Source organism: Calonectris borealis, chromosome 21 (assembly GCF_964195595.1).
Source record: "Calonectris borealis chromosome 21, bCalBor7.hap1.2, whole genome shotgun sequence".
NCBI lineage: Eukaryota > Metazoa > Chordata > Aves > Procellariiformes > Procellariidae > Calonectris > Calonectris borealis.
The window spans coordinates 2,054,444-2,073,353 of NC_134332.1; the positions used below are offsets into that span (position 1 = coordinate 2,054,444).

Sequence of the window (18,910 nt, forward strand, 5' to 3'; positions counted from 1 at the left end):
GCAGGGCGCTGCGGCGCCGCGAGAAGGGGGGGGGAGGCGCGCCTCGGCGGGCAGGAGGACTCTTCTCACCATCTCCCGGAGAAGGCAGATGACAGAGCGGCCGCATCCCCGCTCCGACACCGGCCGCGGCGCTCCGTCCCCTCACAGCGGGACCCTGCCCTTCCCCAAGATGGCGGCGCGGGCTTCGCCCCGCTCCAAGATGGCGGCGTGGCGGCCCCGCCCCCTGGCGGCCGAGCGGGGCGGCGGGGCGGCGGCGGCGCCCGGTGTCGCCGGTGTCCTTGCGGCGGGCGGCGGCCGGAGGGGCCGCGGGCGGGCGCGGAGCCATGCTGGCCTTCATGACAAGGGCTGTGGTAAGTGCTCCGCCGCGTCCGAGGGCGGGGGCGCCGCGGGGACACCGGGGGGGCCCTCTGGCCGGTCCGGGACGGGGCCGGGGGGGGGCGTGAGATGGCGGCCGGGCCGCGCCACCCGCCGGGGGCCGGGAGGGAAGGGGCCGGCGGCGGCCGGGTGGTCCCGGCGGCTTCCCCGTGCCGGGCAGGTGGCACTCGGCGCCCGGCCAGCCCCGGGCCTGGACGACGGGCAGGAGCCGCCGGGGGCCGGGGCTCGGGCCTACGCCACGGCCCCGCCGCACGGGTGTCCCGGCGGGTTGTGCCGCTTCGAGCTGCCCGGAGGCGTTTAGAAGGGGCAGGGGAGGAGATGGCTCCGTTTAGAAGGGGCAGGGGAGGAGGTGGCTCCGTTTAGAAGGGGGAGGGGAGGAGATGGCTCCGTTTAGAAGGGGCAGGGGAGGAGATGGCCCCGCAGGGCTCCAGCACGAAGGCCCACCCTGGCCCGACCCCCGGCATTGCTGCCCGGCCCCGCTCCCCAACCCCGGAGGAGACGCCCGGCTGCCGCGGTGAGGACCCAAAGGGCGGTGATGAAGGCGCCCTGCGGCCACGTCTTCCTCTCGGACGAGGATCCCGGTTGTGAGGAGGGGTGGAAGGGGCCTGGCCACCAGCGGGGAGCCGTGAGGGCGCTGCTTGTGCCGGGTGCCGGGCAGGGACGTTGCTGAAGCGAATCCTCCGAGCCGGCTTGGTTTCTTCACGAGCCTTGCGGCAGCGGCGGAGCCTTCACCAGAGCCGTGGGAGATGGAGGGCGTGGGGTGGGTGAGCGGGGAAGGGGGGTGCTGGCCATGGCTGGCAGGGGCCAGGGAAGGCCAGGTAGCCGCCATCTGTGGCTGCAGGCTTCGCCTTGCAAACACAGCTTTCCCCGCAAGCCGGGGGAGGGCTACACGGGCGGCAGAGCTGTCAGCCCCGCGCCTGGTCTGAGCAACTGATTATTGCAAACACTGATGGACCCCGGGGGAGGAGGAGCAGGGCGCGATGACAGCAGCGACATGATGGATTCACTCCCTGAGACACTTTTTTAGGGGCCAGGCAGGGCTGGTTGTCTCTGGGCTTGAGGGCGTCTCCAGCTTCTAGTTTAAAAAGAAAAGAAAAAGACAAACCTCTGTCACCTGACACTAAATGTTGTGGCCGTGCTGGGAATCAGACACTGCTCTGAAATGCCTCCTGCCCCCCAGCCCCAGGCTGCAGGTGGATTTCCCACCAGCTTTGCAGGCTCTGGAAAAGGTCATCTGCTGCGTTGGAACGTGGCTCGGGAGCAACGCCAGCCCGCGAGCTGGCCGTGTCTGCACGCCCCGCTCTCTGCTGGTGTTCGTTTTCCCTGTTGCTTGCGGGGAAAGGTGGACTGCTGCTCTGTTTGCTGCCAGCTGCTTCCTCTGTTCAGCTGCGATCGTTATTCCTCCTCCCACCAAACGCTTGAGTTTGACCTCAAACCAAACAAGCAGAGGACATAAAAGAGGAGAGAAATCCACTCCACGTTTTAACAAGCAGTGTCTTCAATTCATTTGGTTTGGGATTTTCAGTTACTCCAGGGAAAATCCGACACTGTTTGTTTGGAATCATCATACTTGAGCTTAGCTATGTAGAAGACTCTGCTTGTCTGCCTCTCGATCGATTAGACCGACACGAAGGAGGGGGCGATTCTTTGCGACTGCGCAGTCCTGTTGTTGCCCTGCTTTGGAGATACCTTTTTTTTTTTAAGGGTTGACAACCCAGAACTCCCCAAAGTCTCAGCTTGGAATAAGGACCACACATGCATGGGGCGTGAGGGCAGTTAAGATACCACCTTTAGCTCCAAACTGAATTTGCCCCCATCTCCAGCTAATCCTGCCATCACCTACAGTGACGCTGGGTCACTGTGCAGTTCCCGCTGGAGAGCTGTCCTCATCCAGCACCCTCTGGCCACCTTTGCCTGCGCAAAGGGACTAAATTCCCCACCGCCCACATTAAGTCCTCCCTGCAGCTTGTCCCATCTGGTGACAGCCCACAGAGTCACCTGCTTCCAGGATGTAAATTGGGGTCTCTCCTGCCTGACGTTCAGGCTTCTCTCACAACGGCCATTGTAGTTTCATGGTCCAGGCAAAGGCTGAGGGAACAATGTCCCCAGCACCTTCACTTCTGCCGTGGCTGCAGGCCCAGAGCTGTCGATCGGAGAGAGACTGCCCACACAGTGTTGATCAGCAGGCACTGGCCGGGCAACGCAGGGCTGACAGTCAGTGGCCACAGGAGGGCTTCCCAGAAAGGTGCCTTCATAGCGGTTGACGCAACCTGATGTTCTGATCACCCCCGTCCTCTCCTGGGCATGTGTCTGGCCTTGAGCGCTCTGATCAGAGCGGTCATGTGGCAGTTTGCTAATGAGGTGACGCCCTGCACGGGCAGCGCATTGTCAGGTGGAAGAGGAAACCGAGACAGGCCGAGGGAGAGGTTTACGATCTTTTCTGTCCTCCCAGCCATGGATAGGAAGCAGGACCAAGCAGAGAAGGTACAGTATGCCCACACTGCCATGATTAACACCCTTCATTTCTTCCCAGCCCCGCTCTCCTTTCATGCTTCGGTAATTCCCCCTTCTCATTTTTAACATTTCTTCTCCAAACCTTGATCCTGTAGTTCTTGCCAGGTCCTACAAAGAGCATTTTCTCTGGGGGTTCAGCACCACGCAGAGGCTTTGTCACCTTGCAGATTTAGCTCGCTCTTTCTTCTTCTCTGTGCTTAACTCCTGGGAGGAGGTGGGGGGACAGCTATTTTCTCATTGCCTTGGAAATCAAAGGGCATGTTCTGATTAGCTTTGCATCCGCAGTGCACTGAGGATACAAGTCCAGAGCCCTGTAGGAGAGCGTCTGATTCAGTAAATCCAACAGGTGGGGAGGAGCAGAGGGAACTCAAAACTTCTAGAGTACAATTTAAACATCTTCAAGCCAAAGGGTATCCAACCCTGTTCACCCAAGAGGATGTTGCTGTTCTTTTGGGGGAAAACTGGCAAGGTCATTGTCTGATTAGCAGCTGAGTTTGCTCTGTTTCATTTCTCTGCCCAGGGAGATGCTACGGTGCTTTCTAAGGCTTTCGCTCCCACATGACCCCATCGGATCCCAGGAGCCTGCTGGCATCACCCACAATTTCCTGAACAGCTCTCCCCGTTCCCTCTCCAAAGGCTCCTGTAATTTGGCCAGTCCCATCCCGCTACAACTGGATAGAGGTTCTCTTAATATAGCTGGGTCCTCCGGTAACTGGGAGGTTCACCAGCATAAAGAGCATTGCCCCAAGGCCTCACATCACAACCAGTCCTTCCCTGACCATCACTGGTGATGTACAATTCCTTGCCAGTCAGAGAAGAGGCATTTTAATCCTGCCCCAAACTTACCTAAATTCTGCCTCTTCAAAGCCCAAAGGGTGGCTTGATTTGGCACAAGGGTTATGCTTAACTTTGTAGCCTTAACGCTGTTGTAAGAAGTAATGAAACAGTTCTGACAGTACTGTTGATGTAAGATGAGTATTTCTTTCACAACTTGCTCTCTTCCCACTTACCATGGGATGGAAGGGTTTGACTTTGTCGAACACAAAGAGACTCTCAGCTGGAAGGTGCCCAGAGAGCAGGAGGTGTATCATTATCCTGGCAGCATTTCCTCTGATGAGCTGAGAATCAGAATCTTGGGAGATCAAGTTTCTCTTTTGCAGCTTTTCTGGATGTCCTACAACCATCTCTAGCATGCAGTCAGTAGACCTGCGCCTTGCGTTTGCCCTTTGTGTGCTCTGCTCCCATGCTGAGACATCTGTGCGCCCTCGGAGAGGTTGGAATGGAGGCTCCCAGATCCAGGTTATTTGCTACCTCATGCACGTTAGGGGGAAGTTTTGTCTCGACATTTGCTCTGTGCTTTGCAGGCCAGGCCCTACGGCCTGCTGAAGCCGACGGCTTTAGGCAAGATCCCAGGCAGATTCCAACTTCATCAGGAAGCGTTGCCCCGTCTCCCCGTGCCGCCGCTCCAGCAAACACTGGACCGCTACCTGCTGGCTCTGCAGCCCATCATCAGCGAGGAGGAGCTGAACCACACGCAGGAGCTGGTGGCTGAGTTCCGCAAGCCGGGAGGCGTTGGGGAGAGGCTGCAGAAAGGCCTGGAGAGAAGAGCCAAGAAAACAGAGAACTGGGTAGGTCGAGACCCTGGCCCCGGGCTCTGGTTAGGGAGGGCGGAGGTCTGATCCACACCTCTCCAATGTCCTGGCTGCATCCACTGGCACCTGCGTGTTTATGGCATCGCCTTCATGACCAGTCTGCTGCTGACCTCCCTGAGCTGGGCAAGCTCCTCACCCGGACTTGGGTGAGCAGAGAGATTTAGGGCAGAACAGGGAGTCGCTGACCCTGTCTGTGGCTGCTGAAGCCTCTGACCTGTTAGCATCACACAGCTGCCCCGAGAAGTTGAAGGGAACCCTCTGCTTCAGCCCTGCACCAAGACCCCCCACTGCCTTGCTCAAATCCCCCTCTGCCCTTCCACGTGCAGGGCGTAAAACCCAAACAGTTTGAAAAGCGTGGGGCAGAGCTGGGGGCAGGGTGCTGAGACCGTTCAGCTGGGCTTGGGTCAAACAGCAGCAGACACCATGCCTGCATGTTGCCTTTCTCCGTCCCAGCTCTCAGACTGGTGGCTGAAGACAGCGTACCTGGAGTATCGCCTGCCAGTTGTGGTCCACTCCAGCCCAGGTGTGGTTTTACCTAAGCAGGATTTTCTGGATCGACAAGGTCAGCTCAGGTAAAGTCCTTTTCTACCTTCCCCTAGGTGTAGGATGGGATGAGCTGTCTCTGCTGGACAGGGAGGAGGGTGTTCAGGCTGATTGGGAAAGAAAGTAAATAGCACGTGGTCCCCAGGTTTGATAGCTGTCTGTGCTCTGCAAGAGGGCTGTACAGATGAGGAAAGGCTGCCAGGCTGTAAGGAGACTCCTGGTTGCACCAGACTAAATATTTCATCAAGAGGGAAAAATGAAGAGTCCAGTGGTTCAGGTGCTAAACTGGGACTAAAAATGTAGGTTTTGGTCTGCGCTCTAGCACAGATCTTCATTGCAAGATGGCCGCATTGCTGGGTGGAGGCATCGTGAGGATATATCTGACGTAGTGAAGACTACGAGGCACTAAGATTGTGTGTGCAGTTAAAGGAGGCATGAAAACTAGCCCAGGCTCATGAGGGAGACCAACCAGAAATGGAGTTTGCTAGTTTAAAGGGATGGGCGAACCTGCTGAGGAACTATCAGCCAGTCTGTTCCTGCAGGGGACTGTCCCCTATTGTGTCATTTCACTTGTGGATTTATGGAATCCAATCTTTTTACTTTGTGGAGTTTGGAAAACTTAACAGTCACCAGCCTCTCTCCACCCCCAGTTTTTCCTTGCGATCAAACCCTGCCATGTCCTGTCTTCCATGGGGGCTCCCTTTAATTTTTAACCACCACTACGACTGTGTTAAATCCACCTGCAAAACTTTAGCATTGACCTTTATGCAGGGTTACCTTCGCCACAGTTACCAGTCACCGCTGCTCTGGCAGATCAAAAGTACCAGCCAGGGGAGCAATGAGGCTGAAAACAAATCCTCTCTTCCACTCCCTTGGATACCCCCGAGGGGTGCAGAGGGTGAGCCTTACAGGGACAGTGCAAGACCAGACAAACGTCTTTGAAAGCTCCTTCTCATATTATTCACTCTCAAGTTATCCAAATAGAAGGTAAGATGTGGAGCAGTACCAGTGCCCCAGCCAGTGGAATCGAGCAGCTGCATGAGAATCTGAGCTCCCACGTAAAATACAACTTAAATGCATATTTGTATAGTTTGTGGCTGCAGAAAGATGATTAACAGCGTGGCTTGAGACTAAAGCTTCAGAAACCAGAAGGCAAGTTTAGAAAGTGGAGTTCTCCATTCCTTAATCTGGCAACGCTGCTGGCTGAAAACAAGTCAGCTAACCTCTCCCACGTCTCCCCCTCAAGCCCTAACTCTGCTCCCTGTTGCTCTCTGGAAGGGAACACAGGCTCTCTCACTGTTGTTTCCCAGCTGTTTTACTTCCTCAGGTTTTGCAATAAGGCGGGGAAATTTTCATTGAAAACTACTTTGCAGGATGCCTTAGGTTCTTGAAGTTACATCCTTTGATCTTTACTAGGGATGGGTAGGCTGAGCAAATCTAGATGACACTGCCTGCAAATGCCAAATGCTTGCACCACTTTGAAGCTCAGCTAACTGCAACCTTTTGTCACAGTGACCTCCTGCCTCCTTCCTCCCATGCTCCCAGGTCAGAGTAGGCCCACCAGTCACTCCCAAGCTAACCAGTTTGATGTGGCTTGTCACAGCCTCCCTCCCTGCTGGGAGTTGGCATTGGCAGTATTTATGTTGATCCTGGTAAACACAACACCTCGGTGTCAGCGTGCAGCGTGTCTGCATTTATTTCTGATCCCTCAATGCTCTGCAGAGTTGCATTAGCAGCAGAGCATTGGGTGGGAACTAAGCCAGCAGTGGTGAGTCTTGGGTGCGGGGAGATACAGCTGCATCTTGGCTTGAAACTCAGAGGTGGCCCCTGGACAGGGAAGGGCAGAAATCCTCTTTTCTTGGTCCTGTTTCAATGCTGAGACTCAGAACTAGGATGTGATAAAATCACCACGTCAGTAAAAAATGCTGCTGTTAGAGGGTCATTTATGCACATGGACTGAACCCCGCTTTCTTGAAAGTTGTCCAGAGTTCCTTGGTTATACAGTAAGAGACATAAAAAAAGAAGTGCTACATGGTAGGACTATCCAGCAATCTCAGATCACAACCCCGGAGTGGCTGCACGAGCCAACCAGAGATGGGCACAACAGGGGCTTGGCAGAAAGGCTGAACTTGCTAAGGAGCAGAGGGAAGCTCTGCTAGTCCTCCCCAGCTAGTTCCTCAGCCCCAGATGTTCTGCATTTGAATCTCAACTTGTTACATTCGGTATTTTTCCAGGTTTGCTGCCAAGCTGATCGAGGGCATCCTGGATTTCAAGACCATGATTGACAAGTGAGTTCTCACATGTTCCTTACTGTCATAGGGAGGCTGCGCCTAGTCAATAAATCTCTCTGACAAGTAGAAAGGCAAGAGTAGACAGCACATATTTGAAAAGAGATATTGAAATCAACATCACTGCTCACTGCCAAGGTCACCACCACTGGAAAAAAACAAATCTACTTTTCTTTCTTCATGTTCTTTGTTTACCTTAATACTTTCTTTGGCACATGTACGTGCTTAGAGGGAGCGAGCCTGACTGACAGTCCTGTGGAGCTACATACTTTTGTTTGCCCACAGAACAAGTTACAGCTCAGGCAGCAGGAATTTGTTTCTCTCCTTTTGGGTTTCTGGTGTTTCTCATCTCCCAGCTAGACGGGATGAGCTCTAGAGAAACTTGTTCCTCCCTACCTCTTTTCTTCTGATCACCAAAAAACCTCTGCTGAACATGCCTTATTTATATTCCAAAAATACGTTTACCAACACATTACCAACATCACTCCCTTACATCCAAATTCAGGCCAGGCTCAGGGCCAACCATGAGAGGGGTAGCTGGAATATGACTGCTCAGGTGATCGACTGAGTCCCAGTCTGGTTCACGGGTCATAGATAGCACATAGACACCCCCCACTCAAGATTATAGCTGAAAACCTCTTTCTGCCATTTCACTGGAAACAGTGCATCTCCCAGTATATTGTGCCCTGGATACTGCTCTGCAGACAACATAGTGTACGCTAAGCTATGTAGTCCAGAGATCCATTTCTCTGGGGTTACAGAGAAGATAGTGTTTTTTCCCTTCCTAAATGAAAGGCTGGCAAACAGACATTTTTTGTAGTCCCTACTAAGAAAGCTGGTAGGAATGGGGAAGGACGGCCCCCTTATACCGCCAGCACCAACACATTTCGGTCTTGCTGGAGTGAGTGACAGGAGCTGCATGGCTGAGCCTCTGCCGCTCGTCTGGGGAGTGCAGGCCTTCTCACCGCTGTGTTTTCTCTTCCCCTTCCTCCTTACCTTGCTGTGTCTCCAGTGAGACCCTCCCGGTGGAGTACATGGGTGGGAAGCCCCTCTGCATGAACCAGTACTACCAGATCCTCTCATCCTGCCGCATTCCCGGGGCCAAGCGGGACTCCATTGTCAACTATGCCACAGGCAAAAAGCAGTCCAGACACATCACAGTGGTTCACAACTTCCAGGTACGGCAGCTCCTGAGCTTTCGAGGGGGTTCGTTTAGATGCAGGTGTCCCTTTCAGCTAGCTGTGGTCCAGAGGAAAGGGAACAACAGAAAAGTCTCTGGTTTGTTTTCTCAAACAAGGTTTGCCACTTCATTCCTGCTTCCTTTATCCCCTTTGGCCTTAGTTGGCCGACAGCTGGGATTGCCGTGTGTGTGAGCCACAGACTACGAGGCAGAAAAACGCTCTCTTCTCTGTTTCTTGTCCCTGCAATTCCTGTCTCTCAAAGCCCAGAGATTGTGTCTGGAATTGGAAATTGTATAACAAACCCTACCATCATGGCGTAGTCTTAGAAACGGGAATTCCTCTTGTGTTTTGGCCCTCATTACCATGGTTTCCGAGCTTCTTAAAACCTGGACTGTATTTATGCCCTGCAAGGGAAGTTGGACTTGGGTCTCTCAATTCTGAGCATCCTTCAAAGGTCTGCTTACAAGCTAAGTTCTTAGGTCAGGTCTTGCCTCCTCAAAGTTCCTTGTTTCTGGGGCTGGACAATAAAGATCTCTCACGTTCTGTCTGTGTCCTTGTCTGCTCTTCTCACCTTCAGTTCTTTGAGCTGGATGTTTACAACAGTGATGGAAGTCCCCTTACCACTGACCAGCTCTTCATTCAGCTGGAGAAGATATGGAACACCTCTCTCCAAACAAACAAAGAACCTATTGGGATCCTCACCACCAACCACCGAAACAGCTGGGCAAAAGCCTACAACAACCTTCTGAAAGGTCTGTAGAGCCCCTAACATGCAAGTGCTAACAAACACCTTTGAACTTGAACTACCATCCTCACCACTGTGCTCTGCTCAGTTCTCTCCTTTGGAAGCTTGTTCTGGACAGATAACATGAGCTTTCCACCTCAAAGCAGCAACCTGATTTCATTGCAAAGTATTGTTATTTCTGTTTTGGAGGGTACACAGGTGAAAGTCTGAAGCTTGGTTTGTTAGACCTGAAATCCTAGAGTTTGTTGGGATGGGATGTACGAAACGTGACAAAAGGAGGGTGAATACAGCATGCTTGCATCTGTAACAACCCAGCTGGCTACAATCTTAATTATTGTATACATCCCTAAATGACCAATATTGCATTGAAGTACAATGGGAATCCAACCACCCTGGGTCCTTCAAACCTGCTCTTTCAAATTTAAATCTCCCTCCAATTAAAATGCAAGTTTTTCAACTCCCATTTCTTCTTTGCTGTCCGTTTCTCTCCCAGATAAGACCAACAAGGAATCTGTGCGTACAATTGAGAAGAGCATTTGCACTGTCTGCCTTGATGCGCCTATGCCACGGGTGTCTGAGGACATCTACAAGAGCCGCGTGGCCGCTCAGATGCTGCATGGCGGAGGCAGTCGCTGGAACAGTGGGAACCGATGGTTCGACAAAACCCTTCAAGTAAGTGCTGCTGCTCTAACGATGCTGAAGACACGGGTCTGGAGGAGCTGCTTTTTCCTGAGACTACAAAGGTCCAAGAAATCCCAGAAACCTTTTGCAGGAAAGTTTTCCTTATATCAAGAGAGTGGACAAATAGGGGAGACAAGGTGTGGTGGCTGACAGTATGAGATCCTATAGTTTCCCTTGCAGTCACCACAAGCACTCATTCCTGCCTCAGGGACTTTTGTTTCTTTTACTGCCTCTGCCCATACTTATTCAGTGTAGCAGTCCTTTGTGTTCCTTGTAAATCAATTTTCTGCCTGCGGTGAACAATGCTTCGTCTGCTTGGAGGCAGCCCAAACGTAGGGAGGTCTGTTCCTTGTATCTCCTCTAGGCTTGTCATTTTTCCTGTTTCTGCCAGAAGCTGCCCAATGGCTCTTTTGTTTTGTTTTTTCAAACATCAACTGCCATCCCGAGGCATCCCTCTGATCTCTTCTCCATTCAGTCCTGACAAGAGCCTTCAACAGCAGCTGCTATTCAAGCTTCTCCTTCATTAATTGGTGTATCCTGGCTCGTGGATAGTAACAATGGTGCTTTAAAAGATTCTTCTCATATCTGCTGAATTCTTCATAACGTTTTCAGTGTTTTCAGCTATTTTGTTCCTATTTGGAACTCTTCATTGATGGGATAAAGCTTAGATGTTCCAGCTAATTGACAAGTAAGGGTAAGCCACATGGTGATATTATTCCTGTATTATGTGTGCATCTAAGTAAACCAAACCCATTGAACCACTCTGTATTGCCAGGATACTGAGCGCACCAGTGTATCTATCGGGCACACTCTTATCAGTTGATTTTGCAAAACTGCCACAGTGCTATCAGATCTTCTAGGCCTGCTGAAAGACTTCCATTGCTAAATGAGACCTTTGTGTTATCTTTCCAGTGCACAAGGATAGGATCTCTGTCCGTTCTGATACAGAGCAGTGAGATACTAAGATCCCTCTGGATAGCTCCTGCTTCACACACTGGATGTCTGTCTTCAACACTGTCCTCTCATGCTTCTCTCATAGTTCATCATTGCCGAAGATGGCTCCTGTGGTCTTGTATATGAGCATGCTCCCTCGGAAGGCCCACCCATTGTTGCGCTTCTGGATCACATCGTGGAGTACACGTGAGTCCTGCCTCCTCTACTTTTCCTCAGCACTGGAGATGATAGGTTTTAAACCACCTGCTCCCCAAGAACGTGCCTCTTCGCAGCTCACCTCCTAGGAGTTTGTTCTGGAGAAACGGTAGTGATATGCTACTTGGGTACTGCCGTTCTTATATTCATGAAGAGAACCGAGTGGCCAAGCTACTCTGATAAGTTTTGCTACCGCTTCCATTCTCAGGGAATTACACTGTTCAGAGTTAACAGGGCTTTTGCCTAGGAGGGGTGTTTCTTTTGGGCAGAAGGCGCAGAAATCATTTCATTCATACCCTTCAAAAAACACGGTAACGGCACTATAAAGAATTTTTCAGCCTGTGATTAGTGTCACAAGGTGTTAGGGAAGATCTGTGCATTTCTACCCAGGCGCTGGTGTGCTTAGCTGAGCCTCATGTTAAAGGTCTGGTTAAACATAATCGTTTCTCTATGCAGGAAGAAACCTGAGCTGGTAAGATCGCCCATGATTCCTTTGCCAATGCCCAAAAAGCTGCGGTTTAATATCACCCCAGAAATCAAGAATGACATAGAGAAGGCAAAGCAGAACCTCAACATGTAAGTATGAAGCAGTGGAGAGGTCTGGTGAGCGACCGAGTAATTCATGTCCCCCTTTGGAATGTGTCAGTGGTTTAAATGAGGCTTCCCCCACTGCAGCCAAGGAGTTTTCCCAGTGACTTCTTGGGTCAACAGCATTGAACCTAGCTAAAAGCACACCAAAGCCGCCTGCCAGGAATCAAGTCAGAGGTGCTGGAAGGGGGTAATTGCTGATCCATCCCACTTCACTGAGAAAGAGCAAGGCTTTACTGGATCTAACTAGGGATCCTAGAGCATACACATGCACACAAGCTCATCTAACCTGGTGAAGATTTTCAGTGGTGGCCAAAAAAGCTCATGTCCATAGTGCTGCCCAAACAAGTCTGTGTGTGACTGAGCTCTCTCTGTCCCTGCGTAGATCAGATCCAAATAGCCTGCTCTCTCTGAGCCTTGTGAAAGCAAAGTCCATACCTTTACGTTACAAGAACAAGCAAGAGGCAAAGGAACACTTCCTTTTTCTTTCCTTGCAGAATGGTCGAAGACCTGGATGTCAAAGTCATGGTCTTTCATCAATTTGGGAAAACTTTCCCCAAGTCAGAGAAGATAAGTCCTGATGCTTTTATCCAGCTGGCCTTGCAGCTAGCATATTACAGGTAAGACCACCAATAGGTAGCTTCTCAACCTCTTCATCAGACTCAAATATGTGAGCTTGATAAAGGGGTCACAGACAGATCTTTCGCAGGCTGCTACGGCCTGCTTCCTAAGTCCCATGTTTTCCCCATGCACTGGGGCTGAACAGCAAATCTCACTTGTGGCAGCTGCCAAGCAACAGGCGAGATTAACCCCCGTGTGTGTACAGTTGTAGTAAGGAAGCGTCAGAGATCAGCTGTCAATGGGACTCACTCACATAAAGTCTTCCCCTGAGTTGTTCTGCTTCACAAGATGCCACTCCTCTCAGGACAAACTCACTTCTGTGACTTTCCTCTCCATCTTACAGGATGTACGGCCACACCTGTGCCACCTATGAGAGTGCATCGCTAAGGATGTTCCGCCTGGGCCGCACAGACACCATCCGCTCCGCTTCTGTAGACTCTCTTAATTTTGTGCAATCAATGGACAGCCCTGACAAATCGGTGAGGATCTCAAAGAAGTGGAGTAAGAGGACTCCACTCCAGAAAAAGAGGAAAGCTGCTACAGCTGGAATTTGGCTAACCCTGTGTCAGCTGGTTTCAGCTAAGCAGAACTGCACCCGACACAAAGTTGAGCTAAAACATAGCTTGGAGTGTATAATTACACACCTTGGGTTTCATTTGGCTTTCCTTTCCCATGTATTGAAAGCCTGGGAAACAACATGTGGACATTTCTAATCCCACCAGAAAGAAGTATGTCCCTTCTAAAAGTCTGTTTAGCTACTCAAACTAAGTTCTGCTACTGATGGATGGAGAACTCCATTCAGAATGAAGCAACACAGCCAAACAAAATGATTTAAAAATTAAATCTAGTAAATCTAAAAATTAGTCTAGTATAGATACAGAAGGCAGAAATGCCCTCCATCCTAGAGGAACAGCCAGAATGAGGTTTTCCATTCTGCAGAAAAACTTACAGACAGATCTGTGTGTTCTCAGGACCAGGAGAAAGCAGACTTGCTGAGGAGAGCTACGCAGGCCCACAGGGAATACACCGATATGGTGAGTGTCCTCTATGCAGACAGAATTGGGGTTCTACATAGCAAATGAGGGTTCTGGTGAAAGACGAGACCTTAAGAGCTTTCTCTGCTGACATAGCGATGTGGCTGTTAGTGCTGTTGCATGGGTCTAACTCTGACCGGACAGTGCTCTCGGCCGCAGACTGGAGGCTTTCTCTCCAGCTAGTGGTTTAAGTGTCCCTTGTGACTGACCTAAAGGAGAGGATCCAATACGAAAATAGCTTCAGTTCTCACTGTGGCTGGTAAATGCCAAAGTTGCCTGAGGACCCCTTAAACCAGTCGGAGCCCATAGGCAGGAACTATAAGGTTGGTTCCACTGTGTGTTTAATTTCACAGTCCTTACAAACAAGGCGGACTACTGGTCCTAAAGGCAAGATCTAGTTTCCTTCTAAGTTTAAACAGAGATCTTTTAGAAGTGCTTTCTTCTTTAACTCAAAGAAATCGATAGTTTTGCTCACTTGCCTGCTAGACAGACTTTCACCTAGTCCTCCTTCCTTGCAGGCAATAAGGGGCAATGCAATAGACCGTCACCTCTTAGGCTTGAAGCTTCAAGCTATTGAGGACCTAGTGAGCATGCCTGAACTCTTCATGGACACAGCATATGCTGTTGCAATGCACTTCAATCTCTCAACCAGCCAGGTAGGACTCATCTGAGCAAAGACGGAAATGCTCTCTTTGTTTATTTTCGCTGCCTTTCTTCTCCGCATTTCTCCTTCATTTCCTTCTGTTTGAAACTAATCTTCATTTGGGGATGGAAATTTTTAAGCCTGCTACCAGTCCCATGAAGCTGCAGATCTGATCTTGTATCTGATCCGAGGGTCCCCCGTCCCTCTCAACCCTGTAAAACACCAGCATAACCAAGGCCAAGATCACCAGACGTGTCTGGTGTCTACCTGCAAGTGATAGCAATTGACGTTAGCTGCCAGAATAGCTCTACGTTCATCTGCTGTGCTGTGATTCTTACTGATACATAGTTCTGCTTGTGGCTTACTACAAGCTTACCTCGGGGAGGAGAAGTGCTCCTTTGCAAATGCGTAGGAAAACACACTGATACTAAATGGCAGAATCCAGCATGTGTGTGGCGGTAGGTGGGTCTGACCAAAAAGGCCTCTTCTAGAGCATCTTCAGGAGATGGCAGTTTCTTCTACTGTTGACAGAGCTGTTAGCATTTGATGGCTACATTTCTCTCTGGCTGGTTAGAAGTTTTTAATCACATTGTCTCCACAGGTCCCAGCAAAGACAGACTGTGTGATGTGTTTTGGTCCCGTGGTTCCAGATGGCTATGGAATCTGTTACAACCCGATGGATGAACACATCAACTTTGCAATTTCAGCATTCAACAGCTGTGCTGACACAAACGCAGCCCGCATGGCCCATTATCTTGAGAAAGCACTGCTAGACATGAGGATCTTGCTCCAGTCCAGTCCCAAATCCAAACTGTAAGAGGCAAATGTGATGTAAAACCCCCAACTAGAGGGGTTATCCCTCATGCACTGAAGTTCCCAGTTCCTCAGAAAATGATTGAGGGGACAGCTTGCCCTGGAACCTAGGAGGGCATCTACCATTTGTTTTCAGCAAGAGGTTACAGAATAGTCATCCACAGATATTAGTGGTGAGAAGAAACTGTCTTAAGCCGAAGTAGAACTGACTGGTCCTCTCCCATCAATGCAAAGTGCACCTTCCTGTCCTCAAAGAGGACTGAGATATGATTTTATGGAACTTACTGTAAAGGAATACAGAAAGCACAATCCTTACCCAGTATCTAAATCCATTTGGTGAGGAAGGTAGTTCTCCTCCAGGAAAAGCAGGAAATGTTTATTATATGATGGAACTACTGTAAGACCAAGTCTTTTTGCTGGTTTAGTCTTCTGAAGAGCGCAGCATCTTTCAAACTTGACTGAAGACTTTTCTGCTGCTCCGGCAAAATGTCACCATTGAACTTTGGCAAGGGGAGAAAGAAGTTCTTAAGTCAGAGCAGATCCAGTCTCGTTGGAGTGCACCGCACTACTTATCCCAGGCACTCCAACCATTACATGCCTTACAGGCCTGGGAATGTTCCCTTCCCCTCGTTTTAGGATGCTGGGATCTCCTTTCTGTTGCACTGACCCTATTAACAACAATATAATTCGTGACAAACTAAGGTGGTTTTTTTGTTGTTGTTGTTGTTGTTCTGGGCTTTTTGTTAAGCTTGCTGTTGTGGTCCTCGCCATGGATCTTCAGGCTCAGCGTAAAGCTTTTTCCCCCACAAAGCTTCCACAAAACTTCTCTCACACAGGTTTTGCTAGCTTTGGCTTTATGTACCTTAACATTTGCAGAGATGAGAAGCGATTGCCTATGCATTTAGCAGGACACTTGCTTCCTTATACCTTTCTTCGGAATTGAGGAAAAGAAACAGATGCTGACCTTCTGTTTGCTACCCAGAAGGCCACATGCCTAGTCTCCTTCGGGGCACACATGTTAAGCCAATGTGGTTTTATACCCTGCTTTCAGAAACAACGTATTTGTGCATAATGTGTTATGCCTAAGTAGTGGACAAATAAGAATGTTTCTGATCGGGAACTCCAGAACGTACTTCTGTTTCTGGCCCACAGAGTTCCAATCTGTTAGAGCCAAAGGGAAAACAGCTGCAGAATCACTCTTCTTTCACATCACTCTGCTTTAACAAGGCAGAAAATCTTGAAAAGCAGGAAGAAAGCTGAGAACATGGAGGCACTGTAGATGTTTGTCCACTGTGGCAGCCATTGTTCCTGCAGTAACAGCACTGCCCCTTTTCTCCCACTCTTGGAGGTTTTTCTTACTGCAGTGTTAGTCAGATTTGTGCCAGTTCTATTCTGTGAGAGAATGATCTCATGATAGTGTTTTCATGTTCAGTTGACAAACTTGAGACAGTAAAAGATGATACATAAACATTAATATACGATTTTAACATAGGAATTTTTGTAAGCACTACTTCCAATGAATCTGCCAGAATCCAAGCTCCTGCCTATACTTTTATTTAGTAAAACCGTATGGTAATGAAGAATCCTAGTACTGTTTCTGCAACAGAAATTTAGTATTTAAATTGCACACCCTTCAAGACGTGGCTGCTGGGACATTACCATAAACAAGAAGCATGAGGAGTCTGATGGCCTGTTTTGTTACAGGGAAATAATTTGATCATAATTGTTGCTTTTCTGATCATAGAACAGCAAGGGACATGATCAAAGTGCCTTGGTGAACATATATGAAGAAATTTGCACTAAATCTCTTTAAAGAAAAAAAAAAAATCATTCTAACTCGCTTCTTGAAAGACACAAACCAACACTACTGCATTTTTTCCTAAAAGGATGTTATTTCAAAGCTTTTATCTTACACCTAAATAAACCTTAAAAAGGAAAATTTAACTGAAACTCACCTGCACAGCCAGTGATTGTATGAACTGCCACTTTCACATCATCTACATGGATTTAGTTGATCTTTTAGAAGCATCCTGAATGGAGTGAGATAGTCTAAAAAAAACCAGGAGCGCTACAAACCTGCGAGCACGCGTCCCTGCTCTGTTGACTCCTCTGTATGAGTTAGACTGAAAACTGCAAGAGGATACTCAGTATTATCACGGTGTAAGCGATTGTGTAAATACTACATGAGACCAAACCTTACTGGAATAACATCTGGGTTTATGGAGCCTTTTACATTGAAAAAAATATTCCTTTTGCCAAAGTAATCCTCCCCCCGTACTGAATCAACCTCTGTTGCTAGGGGATGAGTTATTTTTCCCTGTCTGCAATGCCTTCAACCACTGATGCTACAGTATTGCCACTTAAGTATTTGAGACTGGCCCTTTTCTACTTCTGTCTCATCCAAGGGGAAGGCTCTCAAAGGAAAGTGCCTATTAAAGATTAAGCAGAAGTACGCTCTGCTGTGACCGTATCTCAGAAGATGGGATTGATCTATTCTAGATCTAAATCTGGATATCCCGCTAGCTTCAGCAGAGTACAGCTGCAAGAAGCAGACTATCACATTGAAAGAGATACCAGATTCATAAACCACTTAATGCTTCCTTAATGATATACGGAGCTGAAATTCAGACGAATGAAGCTGATTTTTGAAGTGCTTGAAAGGACATTAAAATCATTACAAGGTTTTTCCTTTAAAATGTCTCTTCTTATTGTACAAGTTCTAAAATGTGATGTCCTCCTGATTCATACCTTCTTAATTTTTTCGGTGTCGACTTACTGAATACTATGCTCCTCCCTGTTTCTGATTATCTGATTGTTTTATCAAGAGATGTCCATTGTCTTAAAGGCACATTAAGTACAAGAAACTTAAGTTCCAGAAAAACTACCGATTTGGCACAAATAATTTAAGAAATGCATAGACTGGAAATATTCAGATAACTCTTGGGGTATGAGTGCAATTTATGACACAGCCTGGTAGTGTTGCATGCTTTGCTGCTTAGCTGTGTTAAATATTGTTTCAGTAGTGTAATGTCATGCAAAGTTTTGAAATGTTCTTGGAAGAAACTGAAACACAATAAACAGATAAGTGCTACAAAAAGGCTTAAATCTCCTTAGACACTGCAGAAGTTACATAACTGCCCTTATGGGAGGATGTTTGGGGGGGGACAGCAAGAACAGTGAACCACAGCATTCTGTCACCTTCCTTTTATTGTCTTAGTATCTCCATCCAGCCCCCTTGAGTACAGGGGAGGAATAGAAAGCATCTGCTTGCAAAGCCACATATTCCAAAGAAAATATTCCATTTCAGAAAACTAGTGGCAGGAGACTTCATACAAGTGTAGGATATAAGGCAGAGCTCAAATCTTTTTCCTGCACAGCACCATTTAGTTAAGAAAATCCACAGGATCACTAAGGAATTTCTACTATATCAAGTATTGCAAAGATTTCTGGAAAGACACAGCAAAAGTAGGCAAAAGATGCAGATTACAAACAACTCAGAGAACAGAGGAGAGTTTATTATAGTGTCTTACAAGAGCTCTTCTTCCTCTCCCTTACCCCCAAGAATTACTGTAGGAAGCTTGGGTTTGAAGGCAACATGAGTGGAACATACACTGCACTGCTCTCCATGAGGAGATGAAGCCTCTTCCCTATGCTCTAGTTCTCAGTAGGTGCTTCCCCATACAGTTTTTCCAGCGGTCTGTCGTAACAGCTTAAGAGAGGCTAGGGAAGTGCTAGCCACTCTTGAAACAATCCACTCGTTCAGCCTTGTCCTTGGGGAAGAGAGTTGTGATCTCCCTTCTGGCTTTGTAAGTTCACTTACAAGAGATACAAGGAGAAAATAAATGGTTTTGCGAGACGTAAGTGATTAGTACCAGCTTTCAAACTAAAACATATGGTACCACCATGTCATGTGGCCTGTCTGATGTCCTGTCTCATTTTAATAGAGCTGTTCTGAGTCAGATCAGATGTCCTTGTGAAAGCTGCGAGGTGCCTCTTTATTCTGATGCACCTTCAAAGTAGATCCAGTGCTCAGGTCCTTCAGATGTTAACAGGATTGCTCATGTTACGCAAATACGAAACAGT

The 18,910-nt window shown here is 48.8% G+C and overlaps 1 protein-coding gene across 2 annotated transcripts; it reads left to right on the plus strand.

Annotated features, from left to right (window-relative positions):
- The first annotated feature begins 238 nt into the window (after window positions 1–238).
- Window positions 239–17,712, plus strand: CRAT (carnitine O-acetyltransferase). Of its 2 annotated transcripts, XM_075170296.1 has the most exons (15): window positions 245–350; window positions 2,757–2,859; window positions 4,254–4,517; window positions 4,995–5,113; window positions 7,319–7,372; window positions 8,385–8,550; window positions 9,131–9,305; window positions 9,792–9,970; window positions 11,019–11,119; window positions 11,585–11,704; window positions 12,214–12,336; window positions 12,681–12,816; window positions 13,309–13,371; window positions 13,890–14,027; window positions 14,616–17,712. In XM_075170296.1, exons 2-15 carry the CDS (start codon window positions 2,830–2,832, stop codon window positions 14,829–14,831), a joined length of 1,884 nt encoding a protein of 627 aa, XP_075026397.1. In that variant the 5' UTR covers window positions 245–350; window positions 2,757–2,829; the 3' UTR covers window positions 14,832–17,712. The 2 variants fall into 2 exon arrangements, with proteins under 2 accessions (XP_075026398.1, XP_075026397.1); XM_075170297.1 differs by lacking the exon at window positions 2,757–2,859 and having other exon boundaries at window positions 239–350.
- The last annotated feature ends 1,198 nt before the right edge of the window (window positions 17,713–18,910 follow it).